At 44.5% G+C, this 15,200-nt stretch overlaps 2 protein-coding genes across 2 annotated transcripts; both read left to right on the top strand.

Annotated features, from left to right (window-relative positions):
* The first annotated feature begins 2,627 nt into the window (after positions 1-2,627).
* LOC100281851 (glycerol-3-phosphate acyltransferase 1) lies at positions 2,628-4,810 on the top strand. Its single transcript, NM_001154771.3, has 2 exons — positions 2,628-3,470; positions 3,852-4,810. Exons 1-2 carry the CDS (start codon positions 2,751-2,753, stop codon positions 4,743-4,745), a joined length of 1,614 nt encoding a protein of 537 aa, NP_001148243.2. The 5' UTR covers positions 2,628-2,750; the 3' UTR covers positions 4,746-4,810.
* A 4,304-nt stretch (positions 4,811-9,114) lies between these two features.
* LOC103644286 (short-chain dehydrogenase reductase 3b) lies at positions 9,115-10,957 on the top strand. The gene is made up of 3 exons (XM_008667490.3): positions 9,115-9,719; positions 9,827-9,907; positions 10,006-10,957. Exons 2-3 carry the CDS (start codon positions 9,894-9,896, stop codon positions 10,778-10,780), a joined length of 789 nt encoding a protein of 262 aa, XP_008665712.1. The 5' UTR covers positions 9,115-9,719; positions 9,827-9,893; the 3' UTR covers positions 10,781-10,957.
* The last annotated feature ends 4,243 nt before the right edge of the window (positions 10,958-15,200 follow it).

Genomic DNA, 15,200 nt, shown 5'->3' with positions numbered 1-15,200 from the left:
TAAATAAGATTGTTATAAAAATAGATTCAAAGATCTATCTAATAATACTGATTATACCGGAATCTAATCTAGAGCTGAAGACAATCGACAACGATGGGCTAGCTTGTCTAAGATCGCTATCAGGACGGTCTTTTGTTTTTTAGTTGAACTTTTATTTGCTTGTATTGTTTATTTGGTTGCATGCACGTTGTATCATGTGAATGTGATGTACCAAAATGGCACTACATGGTTTGGATACAGCGTGAGTTTTTCTTTCTTTACTATCAACCATATTAGGGTCTGTTTCATTTTGACCACAATCCATGTGGAATGGGAGGGATTGAATGGTTCAAATCTCTAACAAGTTAAAATCTTTCTTGATTAATTTCTTATAATCCTATCCAATACCTATAGGATAGGAACCGAACAAGACCATATTTGTATTGTGGGATGTGTTGCTTCATATTAATTACGTGTGTTTTTTTGTGTGTTTCTACATAGAGCATAAAACATGTGCGGTGGGCAGGTGGGATTTGAGTTCGCATTCAAAAAGTGTGTTTATTTTCCGAAACATGGTTAGTAGATCTTAAAATAAATTGAGGTATGTTTCATTATAGAATTTTGGTTTTTATGATCAACATAACCATTTAAACTAATATTATTTGCTATTGTCTTTGGTTATAGTTCAAAGAATACAATGTAAAGTAGGACGAAGGCAAATTGCTGATTAGGATTATCAACATTTCAAGAAGATATTAGAAAACTCATTGAATAATTACAACAATATATAAGAGTTCAAGACACGATATGCAATCTAGCCGGATGCAAAGATCATAAAGAAACAATTTACAAAAGATACTTATTAGTTGGCTAGTGTCTTTGGTTATAGTTTAAATAAAACAATGTAAACATGGACGAAGGCAAATTGCTCATCAAGATGGTCAATATCTCAAGAAAGATATTAGAAAACTCATTGAAGATTTACAGCAATATGTAAGAGTCCAAGATGTCAGATGCAATCTAGCCGAATACAAAGATTATAAAGAAACAAATAACAAAATATATTACTTATTAGTTGGCTAGTGTCTTTAGTTATAGTGCAAAGAATATAATGTAAACTTGGATGAATGTGAATTGCTGATCTAGATGATCAACATCTCAAAAAAGATATTAGAAAATGCATTGTAGATTTACGATAATATGTAAGAGTCCGAAACACGAGATGCATTTTAGCAAGATGCAAAGATCAAAGAAACAAAGAACAAAACATGTTGCAGGACGTCGAACCATATCCTAGTACTATTCTTACAAAAGCAGTGGTTGTCGGACCCGTACAATTCACCAAAGTGTGCCGAATCTGGTTTAGGGAAAGATGTTGGATGCGACCATCAAACCCATTACCTAGACAACGTCAGACTATATCACAGACATTGTTCAATGACAAGGTAAAAGTACAAATAATTTATGGAGAGTTGCACCCACAGTTTAAAATCTTCACCGTGTCCGCACTTGTCAGATCGGGTATCCATCGTTTCGGGTTTGTGAATTAAATTACCATATCAAAAGACGATAAAGACGAGGGGAGAGAGGGAACAACGTATGAGAAAGAAATCTATTTTTTTAGGACAAATCAGCTATTCGTGAGCCCATAAATTAAATCCGATATTGAATGGCCGATATGACTATCAGCCACAAACTCGTAATAGGTCTAGCGTGGCAAGGTTGTTCATTTATGAAGTAGGCCCAATTAGCTCTATAGATGTCCATATGACTATGTCAGTAATCACCTCCGTTCTCAAATATTTATCGTCCGTTAGTTTATTTATAAACTAAACAACGACAAATAAAAAAGAACATAAGAAGTAATACATAAGATATTATTTTTTATTCTAGTCACATAATATAAGATATGCTTTATATATATCGATATAGTAGTACTAGTGTTAATAAACAGAATTAAATATTTTTATTGGTCTTTAAACAAAAACAATTACGTTTTATACATTGGAACGGAGGAGTACTGGCTAGCTGACGATAGGGGTCCCATTGGCAATCCGAAGGCTGAAAAGGAGCTAAATTTATAATCAGTTCTAACCAATAACTAGATTAGTCACATTGGCTATCCGAAGGCTTAAAGAGAGCTAATTTTATAATTAATTATAACCAATAACTAGATTAGTCACATTGGCTATCTGAAGGCTAATTTATAATTAGTCAGATATTCGTACATTACTATAGTTTTTACTTTTTTTAATCAAATATAAAAATATATGTTTTTTGTTAGTTGAGGGGGTGTAAATATGAAGCGAACAACTAACAACTAAGGTCTATGTAAAATGATATATCTAAATATCTTATAAAGGTTTAAAACTCTAGCTTCACGAATTTTTGGAGCGTCTAATAATCTAATCTACCAACTCTACTAAATTATTTATTTTGATATCCAAAGAAGCTCACATATTAATAAATTTCTTTTGCGGCATCACCCATCTACGGAAGCTCCTCGACACACTCGTTGTAGGCTGCACGTAGTACGTCTTTGGTTTGGTTCGCGTTTCTTCAAAGCTTGCATTTATTTCATCGAAAGACAAATACTGGCCACGGATGTGTGTGTATATAGAGTACACATATGCAGATGCCATTGCCGTCTAGCTCTCCCGATCCTCTCCTGCCTGTATCGCATAGTCACAGGCTCACAGCACAACGCCTGCCAAACCTGCAGCCACCGATCGAGCTACGAGCCACCTAGTCCGGTAGTCCCTGCAGTAGCCATGTCCAAGGCCTTCGCCAAGTCGCTGTCCCAGCTGAACAAGGCCCTGGTGAGGAGGCTCAAGGCCCTCGTCGTCGTCACCCGCGCGCAGCCGCCTGCGCCGGCGAGGCCGACGACGTGGTCGGACGCGCTGCCGTCGCCGTCGGGCGGCGGCGGCGGCGTCGCCGTGTGCAAGGTGGAGGGCGGCCTGCTCCGGTCCTCCTCCGCCTTCCCGTACTTCATGCTGGTGGCCCTGGAGGGCGGCGGGCTCGCCAGGGCGCTGCTGCTCCTGCTGCTCTACCCCGCCCTGCGCCTGCTCGGCCACGACACCGCGGTCAGGGCCATGGCCGTGGTCACCTTCCTCGGGCTCCGCAAGGACGCCGCCGCGTTCCGGGCGGGCAGGGCCTCGCTGCCCCGGCTGCTGCTGGAGGACGTGAGCGCCGAGGTGTTCGACGCGGCCGTGGCGCCGCCCCGCCGCCGGTGCGTCTGCGTCAGCGCCATGCCGAGGGCCATGGTGCAGCCGTTCCTGGCCGAGTACCTCGGCGTCGACGCCGTCGTGGCGCCCGAGGTGAGGGAGTTCGGAGGGTACTACCTGGGCGTCATGGAGGACGAGAGCGAGGTGCTGCGTCGGCTGGACGTGGACAAGGTGATCGCCGGAGACAAAAAAGGTGGTGGCTGTGGCGTCTTCGGCGTTGCTGGACTCGGCTCCTCGTTCGACCAGCTCTTCCAAAATCATTGCAAGGTTCGTATTGTACGTACGTCGCAGGCAGCTTGCAGAGACAGTGGTGTCGTGTAGTGTCCTGGCCCAGAAACTCCGTGGTGACTACCTACTGCAGTCACCTTCTCAAGACTCAAGAGTCAAAATATTTATTTTATTCGTTAGGAATGATTAACATGCATGAAATCAAATTATGTCGATTTGACACATGAAAATAGCAACGTAACAACAGACTGGTATACAGATATGTAAATGTAGGTTGGGTTTGTCACTTTCGAAGCCGTTATTTCGGCACCAATTGCTCCTTATGAGATGTGGTTGATTTGAAACCTTAGGCTCGATTATTCCTATGTGAGGTGCTGTAACTGTGGTGTGGTGGTGGCTAAACATGGCGGGTGCATGCAGGAGGTATACGCGCCGACCGAGTCGGCGCGGCGGCGATGGCACGCGCTCCCGCGGCGGCGCTACCCTCGGCCGCTCATCTTCCACGACGGCCGGATCGCCTTCCGGCCGACGCCCGGCGCGACGCTGGCCATGTTCATGTGGGTGCCGCTGGGCGTGGCGCTCGCCGTGGCCCGCGTCGCCACCTTCCTGGCCCTCCCGTTCTCGCTCTCCGTGCCCCTGCTCGCCGCCCTCGGCATGCACAGCCGCGTCATCGCCAACCCCGCCTCGGCGTCCAAGAGCCTCTTCGCCTGCAACCACCGGTCCCTGCTGGACCCGCTCTACGTGGCCGCGGCCGCGGGGCGCAAGGACCTCGCGGCCGCCACGTACAGCATCAGCCGCCTCTCGGAGGCCCTGTCGCCGATCCCCACGTTCCGCCTCACCCGGGACCGCGCGGCGGACCGCGCCGCCATGCACGCGAGGCTGCGGTCGTGCGGCGGTCTGGTCGTCTGCCCCGAGGGCACCACCTGCCGCGAGCCGTACCTGCTGCGGTTCAGCCCGCTGTTCGCCGAGCTCGGGCACGACGTGGCGCCCGTGGCGCTGCACTCGTCGGTCGGCATGTTCCACGGCACCACGGCGGCCGGGTGGAAGGCGCTGGACCCACTGTTCCTGCTCATGAACCCCACGCCGGCGTACATCGTGCACTTCTTGGACACCGTCGACGTCGAGTGCGGCGGCCCGGAGGCGGCGCGCGCCGTGGCGAACGAGCTGCAGCGGCGCATCGCGGAGGCGCTCGGGTACACGTGCACGGGGCTCACGAGGAAGGACAAGTACCTCATGCTCGCCGGCAACGAAGGAATCGTCGACGTCAGCCACGGCGGCGGTGGCGCCAAGAAGAGAACTACTTGTGCTACCTAGCTAGTTCTGAATTTTCATTGCAGGCTTTCACCCGCTTCAGTGAATGAAGGATAACAGTTCTATAGATATATAACAGTTCTAAAGACAACAGTTTATCAAGAAGGATAAAGCTGAACGTTTTTTTTCTTCTTCTTAACAGTTCTATAGATATATCATATATTGATACATATGATGATTTGGGCTGTATATACTTTAATTATTATAATGTAGCGTGCACAAGCCACGTGAGTGTAAATTTTGACAGATGTGTCCTGAAATTCATAAAGACGTGAGTCTGATCAGGTAGTTATACATGCAAATCAGAGCCACGCGTCTTTTCTTTTTTATTCTCTCATTATTTTATCTATTCACTATTATTAGGTCAAAGACAAAGTATGATTCGCTTTTGAATTCCTATGCAGGCCTAATAAATCGATGACACTACATGCAACCCAGCGCCACTCCTTTTTCTTTTCATTATCTCTATCTATTTATTTACTAGGTGAAACAAAACAAAACAAAAATAGGTTTAATTCCTTTTGAACTCCTCTGTAGGAGGACTAACTAACCCACCTGTATCGCTGTAGGCGCTGCTGCATTCCGTCTAAGATGCGCAATGTCTGGGTTGTGATGGTGTTGCTGCTGTAGGCTGTTTATAACATCATCATCATACTAATACTATTACTATTACTGTAATCCCAGACAGCAACGCCGAACCACCCATTTCTGACCTTATAAATTTGCTGTGGGCTGTTTCCAGGCAATTGATCGACGCCGGCGTCTTCAGGACAATGACGCTGCAAAAGAAAAAGGGAAAAAATCAACCTACTTTTCCATGTGTGCTGGTCGTCAGTCAGTTATTATGCCGCTACTGATGCCAATGATCATGACATTTCAGCACAACAGAGCGTCTCGTTCCCTGGGAGAAGAGAAATTCAAAGATCAGAGGCACACACGAGTTTCTCTGCCTGCTTTCATGTTCGGGAGAAGACATACTTCTGTCTTCAAACAAAGCAGAGCCAGAGTTCTTACACCTCTGGGTGAATCTGTAGGCCATTCCATTTGCCACCTCTCGGATTAAAGAAACAAAAACTTTTCCTACGGAGATCTAGGTCTACTGACTACATATCCAAAGTACTAAAGATTATACAGAATGGCAAGCAAAAAAAAAAAAATTCACTAGCTGCTCTCGTTAACAGTTAGTGCTATTAGATGCATGGGCTGGCTATTCAAGGGCACAGTGCTCCTGCGCAGATCAAAGAGTTTCCATGCAACATAAAGCATAGTAGCTAGCTAATGATGCAAGTAAAACATAACCCACCTTCTTTTCGATACCATGTAGCAATCAAAAAACAAGTGACTTTGGTCCATACAGCAAATACACAGGCACCGTAGGTAATGGCACCAGGCTGCTTTCCAAAGAGTTTTAGTGGCATTGTTCACATTAGGCGAATAGTAATGGCGTTTCTCCAAATAGGCAGAATTGTAATGGCAAAAATCTAAATAACCCTTTATTGTAAGCAGGCACATATCATCATATTACTTATTAAAGCACAAAAATGTGAGGTCAAATCAAGTATACTAGAGCTAAAACTTTCACTAAACCATACAAGATGCAGGAGATGTCTGGAGCAAGGAAACTGTGCCTTTTGACTGCCCTCATCCCTGGTCTGCAAGTGCTCTAGCTAGTCCTTTGTTTGCTGTTGGTAGTAGTTTTTTGTAGTTTTTCTCATGGATGAATTTGTGTTTGCATGTGTGTCTGGCCGCTATAAGGAGTCCGACTGTTGTACTGGCCCTAGGGTTTCTATCTTTCTTCTTAATTTAATGATGCAGAGTTCTCCTATGCTTTCGAGAGAAAATAAATAAATAAACAGTTTACTGCTCCTCCAAAGGTCTTGCTAGCAATATGCCACTACCGAAGTTGCTCACACATGTTAATTCACAAGCAAAATGGCATTTTCATTACTGAGGTTAATAAGCCGAATGTAGGCCTGCAAATGGGGTGGGTGTAAATGGGTATTTTAGGTGGGTTTAAGAAATGGTTTTGTTTTGGTGGGTTGTGATGGGTTTTAATTATTAACGGGTTGGGTTGGGTGGGTTTATTTTATATTGCGGGTCAAAATTGTGGATACCCATGGTTATAGATGGATTTGTATAGGGATGGGTTTCCATGGGTATTCACCAATCAAACTACCACCTTAATCAGTTCCATTTTATTTCAGGTTTAGAGAAGTCTTTGATTTCTTTAGTCACACACAGCACACTATACTATACCATTTATCAGCACCATTTTATTTAAAAATGTGACTAACTATAAAGTTGCGTAATTTTTTGATATCTACAAATTCTATTTTAATAGTTTCTACATCCGAGACCGTTTACAAAATTTGAATTTTAAATTTGAAAACTTCACATGAATTTTTCAATGATAAGATGATTTCAAATAAAAAAGTTGACAATTACAAAGTTTCATAACATTTCAAGATCTACAACTTTTATTTTGGTGGTTTTTCCATCCGAGGTAGTTTGAAAAATTTAAAATTCAAAATTCAAATATAGTTTTGCATGGCAAGATGATTTCAAACCAAAACATTGTCAACTACAAAGTTTCATAACTCTTCAATACCTACAACTTTCATGTTGGTGGTTTTTTCTTTGGAGGTTGTTTTCAAAATTCAAATTTTAAATTTTTTAAATTCAGGCATAGTTTTCGTTGACAATATGACTTCAAATGAAAAAGTTGTCAACTACAAACTTCTATAACTTTTTAAGATCTACAAAGTTTATTTTGGTTGTTTGATCATTTGTTCATCTCACATGATAGTTTTAACAATATGTACAAATTCTATACATATCTCTCGTAGTTACATAAACTATGAGAGAGATATAGGTTTTATAAACAAATTTATTTTTAGTTTATCATATGAAGAAATGTTCAAAATATAAAATGTACATCATGATGAGTTATACAAATTTGTAGTTGAAAACTTTTTCATTTGAATTAATTTACTGCTTTAAAATGTGATTTTTAAAATGTGTATGCAGTTGGCTTGATGTGAGACAATAAGCTAAACCCACGGGTTTTCCATGGGTTTCCACCCAATTACGGGTTGGTTTGGGATCAATAATGTTATTGGATGGGTTGGGTTTAACTTCCCTCTAGTATTTTTGGTTGGGTGTGGGATGGATATCAAAGTAATTAGATTTGGGTATGGGTGGGAGTGGATTGGATTTTTTGCCATTAGCAGGCCTAGCCGAATGCCATTTTGGTCTGTATAAAAAAATGCGAAAATTGAAAAGGTCACCGTTGACCTTTCAATATATTAACTACTCATTGTGTAACAACTATGAGAAATGTCATAAATTAAGCTGCTAGTAGACATTGACAAAAAACAACGAATCTCAAGGTGCGTCTTAAAGGCATATATGTCAATGAGGCCCTGGTTTCATCCTCTCCCGAAAAATACAGACAAACAAATCTCAAGGTGCATCGTAACTTGTTTCGGGATAAATCTTAGGAATGAGAATTAGCTACATAAGAGCAAGGTTATACCTATGAATCATAGTGAAGAGCTAGCACATGAAGACGCACATAGGCCTGGTTGTCCATTAGGCACCCTATACCCGTTAGGTAGCTAGGACCTAGGAGTGTATTTGCATGACTCAGCTTAAGGAAAGTAGTGGACAAAGAATGTATCCTAAGAAAAATAGCAAGGATTATGCCCATAGACATGTGGTTCTAAATCCTGCAGCGTTGTTGTTGGCTTGGGTTCTCTCCTTAGCAAAACGGAATCCCCATAGCTTTTCTTCGTTCCAGTAGAGAAAACTAATGCATGAGTCGCATGTGTACTAGCAGCCTACGCTGACAAGTCGATTCTCTCTGACTTCTGACTTTGGAGCCCCAACTTTGACTTCCTTACACAGTACCTTCTTTTCACAGGATGAATGAATCGCCGCAGCTAGCTGCTTGGATCCGAGGTGCCGTTTGGTTCACATATTTGTAACGCAATGGGTAACTGATAACGTTAAATCATGTTTGTTTTAGTCCAACCGTAATCAGATACCACACTAAAAATTGATACCAGCCTATTCAAATTTGTTACCGCCAGTAATCGAGCGTAAACCATTACCATTACCATTTGCGTTACATTTCTTGAACCCCGAGTTCCATGGTTCATGAATGGAGCTGTGAAATCCACCACTGATTCAGCCATGGCACTGTATCTGCATGATGGACCTTGAGAAGCAGCAGCATGTTAACTACTTACTGCCTAGGATCAGAAGAAGCAGATAGCGCGAGGAGGAAGGAGAAGGAGAAGGAGAAGGAGAAGGAGAGGAACAGAGCGAGGACAGGTTTGGGCATCAACTCACTTTGCTCAAAACTTTTAGATCACTGATTGATGGATGGATTGATTGGTATCACTGCTGCTCTTGACCTGAAGACAGTGATTACACAACAGCAGATGAAGTTTTAAAAAAAACAGATACTGCACAGCTAACAACGTGACAGCACGAGATCCAATGAGAGCAAGCATTGACCATCTAGACTTCTAGAGGGAAGCCGGGCTCCAGCCTCCAGCTGCAAGCTGCAACTGCCTTTGTTGGCCTTGCTCCGAGTCAGCCGCCGTTGAACATGCTCATAGCTCATCAACACAACACCACCCTGCTATCTCTGTCTGTCCTCCAGGGTGTACAAAAAGGCACCAAGTCCTGCAAGCAACTAAAGATCGCATTCTTTTTCCTTCGTTTCATTTCAAATAGTGAAGAGGAGACATGCCAGCCAGAGCCGAGAGAGAGAGAGTGCCATGGCCGTGTATGCCTCACAGGGCGCAGCCGCCCATGGCCTCCACATGCACCAAGTCACTCGCTGTCGCCGGCCTCCTCCTCCGTCTGTCTCGGCTCTATCAAAACCCTAGAACAATACGAGTTTATTATGAATCATTCTGCTTCATTACTATTTTACAGCTATATTCAACTAGTAGTTTATTAGTAAAGGTAACGACGCTCAATGATGTCCTCTCGATTCTTTAAATAAACTTTGTTTTTTTTATACTATAGAGTACTACCAATTTACTATATATGATGACGACGATGATGAACAGAACTCACGCCGAGTCCATCGATCCCTGGCAACGCGCTAACCAAGCTAGTAGCTAGCAAGCATCGGCCATGTCCAAGCCAAGGTGAGTGTGCTGCTGGCCGGCGGTGTCCATGCATTATTTTTGTTTGGTTTCACGGCAGCAACCGGCTCTGACACTTCTGCGTTCGTCGGCGACCGCAGGTTGGACGGGAAGGTGGCCATCGTGACGGGCGGCGCGAGCGGGATCGGCGAGGCGGCGGCGCGGCTGTTCGCCTCGAGCGGCGCCACGGTGGTGATCGCGGACGTGCAGGACGCGCTGGGGGAGGCGGTGGCGGCGTCGGTGGGGCCCCGGTGCGCGTACGCGCGGTGCGACGTGACGGACGAGGCGCAGGTGGAGGCGACGGTGGCGCGCGCGGTGGCGGCGCACGGGCGGCTGGACGTGATGCTGAGCAACGCCGGCGTGCTGCTCCCGACGGGGTCGGTGATGGACATGGACCTGGCGGAGCTGGACCGCGTGATGGCCGTCAACTTCCGGGGCGCCGCGGCGTGCGTGAAGCACGCGGCGCGCGCGATGGCGTCCGGCGGCGGCGCCATCGTGTGCACGGCGAGCGTGGCGTCGCTGCAGGGCGGGTTCGGCCCGGCGTCGTACACGGCGTCCAAGCACGCGCTGCTGGGCCTGGTGCGCGCCGCGGCGGGGGAGCTGGGACGGCACGGCGTGCGCGTCAACTGCGTGTCCCCCGGCGGCGTCGCCACGCCCCTCAGCTGCGCGCTCATGGGCGTGGGGCCCCGCGAGCTGGAGGCCATGACGGTGCCGCACAACGTCCTGCAGGGGAAGGTGCTGCGCGCCGAGGACGTCGCCGAGGCCGCGCTGTTCCTCGCGTCCGACCAGGCCGCCTTCATCAGCGGACACAACCTCGTCGTCGACGGCGCCACCACCGCCGTCAACCCCGCCGTGCTGCACACCGTCGGGCTGTGAACGACGAGCGCTCGCTGCGACAGTAGATACATATATACTCCACACCTTCAATGCCATGTTTCATCTTTTTCTTTTCTTTGTTTGTTTGCATTGGTTGCCATCAAGAAAACTGCTTTTGTTAGCTCACTCTGTCCACGCACCATTGCTGAAGCTGAGCACTTTTGTGCTATTCAACGATGAACTCTCAACTCCCTAGAACAAATAAGCGAGGAACTTCTGGGCAGCCACTGGATCACGTGACGCTGACAAATACGAAGCGAGTGGACTGACAACTAGTCGTTGTAGTTGCCGATCCTAACCACTGCTGTTTGACACTTGACAGGCAGAGCCATTAGTTTAAACTAACGGTCATGTGTCTGATTGAACGGGATTCGAGATCTTGCACTAGCAGCAAGCCCGGAACGGGACCAAAATTTCGAGAGCAGCGCTTGTGTGCTTGTACGAAATTTGGCTTCTCTCCTCGAGAGTCGAGACGAGACACTTCACCGTGCTTCTCTCCCCCTCTTCTGGCCAGCTCCGATGCTCCGACCTTCCCCTCTTCTCCCCCACTTCCTCGCAGCTCAGTTGATCAGATAAAAAAGAGAAATTTGTATTTTTGTCGTTACAAACAATGGGCTTTGCAAAATTGACATCGGCCCCATATTTCATAGACTCGGATAGACCCACAAGTCAGAGACTTGGTGGCAATTATAAACAAGGAGATAATCTTTACAATGGTAAAAACACAAATTTCTCGATAAAAAAATATCGTCTTCCTGTTTCTCAAAGCAGTAAGTTCTAAAAAGGGAACCAAACATAACCTTATAAAACCCCTCCACAAACCAACATTTTCCCCCACCGTTGCATATGCCATGAAAATGGTGAAGGAATGTGGTGCTAAAAAAACAGCTTTGATGCACACAACCTCCTTGGGTGACTGAGGGCAGAATCATTGATGATGTCCTGGACTTGATGGAGTTCCATCTGTGCCTGATCTGAAAGTCTAGGGACTAGAGATAGTCCATTTGTGACAATGTCGTGGACACTTGATTGCTTGGCCAAACAGTGAGAGTAGAGCGCTGGTAGGCGTGTTGCCAGATCATCTTCCCCACACCAAGCGTCATGCCAGAAGTTTGTGTTATGGCCATTTCCGACTACGGAAGTAGTGATGGCCTGGTAGATGGGTAGCACCGCGCGCAGGTTGTTCCAGTGCATCCCGTGCACATCACCCTCCAAGGTAGCCACGTTGCAGTTTGCTCTTGCCCAAGCCGCCCAAGAGGAGTTAGGAGCTGAATGAAACCTATGAATTAGCTTGACAAGGAGGCATCTGTTGTGCAGTCTGAGGTCTTTGATTCCAAGTCCCCCCACTACCTTTGGGGTGCAAACTTTTTCCCATGCAACCAGGCAGCACGCTCCAGAGGCTTTGTCCTCCCCAGTCCACAGAAAGGAACGTCGCCTACGATCAATTTGTGCGACAACTCCCAATGGAAGAGAGATTGCAGACATGATATAAATGAGGTGGCTGTCCAAAACAGAGTTGACCAGGACAGCTCTTCCCATGGGCGTTAGGAGGGAGGCTTGCCAACCTGCTAGATATTTGTCAGTTTTTGCAATCTGGGGTGTGAATGCTGATAGGTGTAGTTTCGTGCTGGACAGAGGTAGGCCTAGATAAGTCTGTGGGAAACCTTCAAGTTTGCATCCAAGAATATTAAGCATGTCTGAGAGTTGGGTGTTGTCCACGTTTATGGGCACTGCAGTACTTTTATGGAAGTTGATCTTTAGCCCTGTAGCCTCTGAGAAAGCATCAAGAACTGATTTTAGAGCTGTGATGTCTGCAATGTTGGCACGCAGGAGAATAAGGGTATCATCCGCATACTGAGAATAAGGGTATCATCAGCAAGACACTCGCGTCTGTTCGTTTGTCTCTCAGAGTGGAAAATTCCAAACATCCAAGCTCTATGATTTCCTCAAAAAGCAAGATAGGGTGACGAACCCTGCTGCAGCCTTCATTTGGAGCAATAAAGCGCCACCGAGAGCCCAATTCTTCGCTTGGCTACTCACCCAGGGGAAAATTCAGTCCAAAGAAAATCTGCTGCTGAAAAAAATTGTGGATGAGGACACTTGCGATGTGTGTGGCCAGGAACGCGAAACTGCTGATCACATTGTTCCCCGCTGCCACTTTGCCAAGACCTTCTGGCTTGCGATTGGCTTTCACATACCCAATGACATGACTGTGCAAAATTTGCACCAGATTGAACGGCCCTCAAACCTCCCGCAAAATGAGTTCAGCTCCTTTGTCATCCTATGTTGCTGGCAGTTGTGGAAACGCAGAAATGGTTTTGTTTTCAGGCAAGAGGCAGCCACCCTCAACCAAACTCTCCAGCTAATTTGCGCCGAAGCTGCCAGTTGGAGTCACAGGCATAGCTCTAAAGAATCCGGAGTAAAAGAAGCCTGGAATATGGTGTTCTCAAATGCTAGATTGTAATCAACTCTTTTCCATGTTGCTCTCCCAACCGGATATATCCGGCTATGTAAACAATTATGTACCATCTAGCCTTTTTGGGCTAAACGGGAATGTGAAATGAAATGGAATCAAGGTGGGGAACCTTTCCCCCCCGATTATGATCAAAAAAAAACAACCTCCTTGGGTGGTTATGAAGCTTTTGAGTTTAGGGAGCTCCTTAGTGTACTCGAAACAAATGAAGTTTTAATTTGATTGGGAGGGACTAGGGAGCATGAGAAGGAGATGAGGAAGGCCTCATAGACCATTATTTTATTTCTTATGTTGAACCATTATTTATTATGCCCAACAGTTATTTTCTTCCTCATACAGAACTATTATTTGTTTGTCTTGTAGCAATCATTTGCTTATGTTAAACCATTATGTGCTTATGATGAACCATTATTTTCTTTCTTGTGTTGAATCATTGTTTGCTTGTCTTGTAACCATCAGTTGGTTATGTTGAACCATTACGTGTCTGTGTTGAATAATCTATTGTTTGTTCGTGTTGGGTCATCCATTTTTGTGTATGTGTGTAACCATATTTTCTTATGTTGTGTAGATGAATCTAGGAGAGGTGTAGAAAAAGGGAATACAATTATTGAATGAATTATCGTAGCACAATGCTATTCTTTGAAACTTAGGTAATCTCTATAATGAGTGTTACTTTAATAAATATGAATATAAAAGGAATAAAAATTGAATTCTTAAAAGAATTGATTAGAAAAGAAAGAATTGATTTTATTGGTTTACAAGAAACTAATAAAAAAGCATATGAGGATTCGTGGCTGAACTCTATTAGTGGTAATAGAAATTTCGCCTGGTTCTGGACGCCTGCTAAGGGGAGATCTGGTGGTCTTCTTGTTGGTGTTAATGCTGAGGTTTTTGATATCACAGAAGTTGAGAAGGGGGATTTCATGATAAAGGTTCTTTTACTCCATAAAGAAAATGGTTTTATTTGGAATTTTATTAATGTTTATGGTGCTGCTCAAAATGATCATAAACAAAAATTTCTTGTGGAGCTGGCTTCCTTCTGTTCAAAATGCAAATATCCTATGTTGGTTGGGGGTGATTTCAATATCCTAAGGAAAGAGTCTGATAAAAAACAACCTGGGGGGACTAACAGTTGGAGTTCCTTGTTTAATTCTATCATTGACATTCATAGCCTTATTGAACTTGATTTGAGTGGTAGATTATATACTTGGTCTAACAACAGGGATCCTCCCACATTTGAAAAACTTGACAGATTTTTGGCTAGCCCGGAATGGGTCCTTCAATTCAAAAATGTCGTGGTCACTGGTCTTGACAGGTCCTTATCTGATCATGTTCCTTTATGTCTCAAAACTGACTCTCGAGTTTTCCTGAAGAGAGATTTCAGATATGAGCTTTGCTAGAAATTTAGACCGGATTTCAAAGATATTATCTGGAATAATTGGTCTCTTTCGGTTAGAAGTCGATCAAGTATTGATATTTGGAAAGAGAAAATTAAGAGACTGAAAAAACTTTGAAGGGGTGGAATATTAATGTAGAAGGAAGATATTCTAGACTTAAAAAAGATTTACTCCAAAAAATTGATATTTTGGATAAAAAAAGTGAAAGCAATGGTATTTCCAACTCGGAAAGACTTGAAAAATTGGATTTGGAGTGGAACTTAAAATTTTGATGGTTGAAGAGTGTTGTAAAAGAAAACAAATGACGAGAGAAAAGTTTATTAATGAGGGTGATGAAAACTCTAGATATTTTCATCTTATCGCCAAAGGTAAAAGAAGAAAAGTTAAAATTCTCTCCTTAGTTCATGAGGAAAATAATGTTGTTGATGATAATGATATTAATAAAGTGGCTACTGCTTTCTATAAAGATTTATTCGGTCCTTCTGTTCTGTCCAGCATCAATATGTCGAATTTACATATGAATAGACTAAGTGATGAAGATCGTGCTTTG

Source organism: Zea mays, chromosome 1 (genome assembly GCF_902167145.1).
Source record: "Zea mays cultivar B73 chromosome 1, Zm-B73-REFERENCE-NAM-5.0, whole genome shotgun sequence".
Classification (NCBI taxonomy): Eukaryota; Viridiplantae; Streptophyta; class Magnoliopsida; order Poales; family Poaceae; genus Zea; species Zea mays.
Note: the sequence above shows the minus strand (reverse complement) of the source record. Positions and strands in the feature narration are given on the sequence as shown.

Excerpts from the sequence above, each read along its gene's own strand:
- LOC100281851 (NM_001154771.3), top strand. The coding sequence starts at position 2,751 with ATGTCCAAGGCCTTCGCCAAGTCGCTGTCCCAGCTGAACAAGGCCCTG. Across the intron at positions 3,471-3,851 it reads TCTTCCAAAATCATTGCAAG|GAGGTATACGCGCCGACCGA; the intron begins GTTCGTATTGTA and ends GGGTGCATGCAG.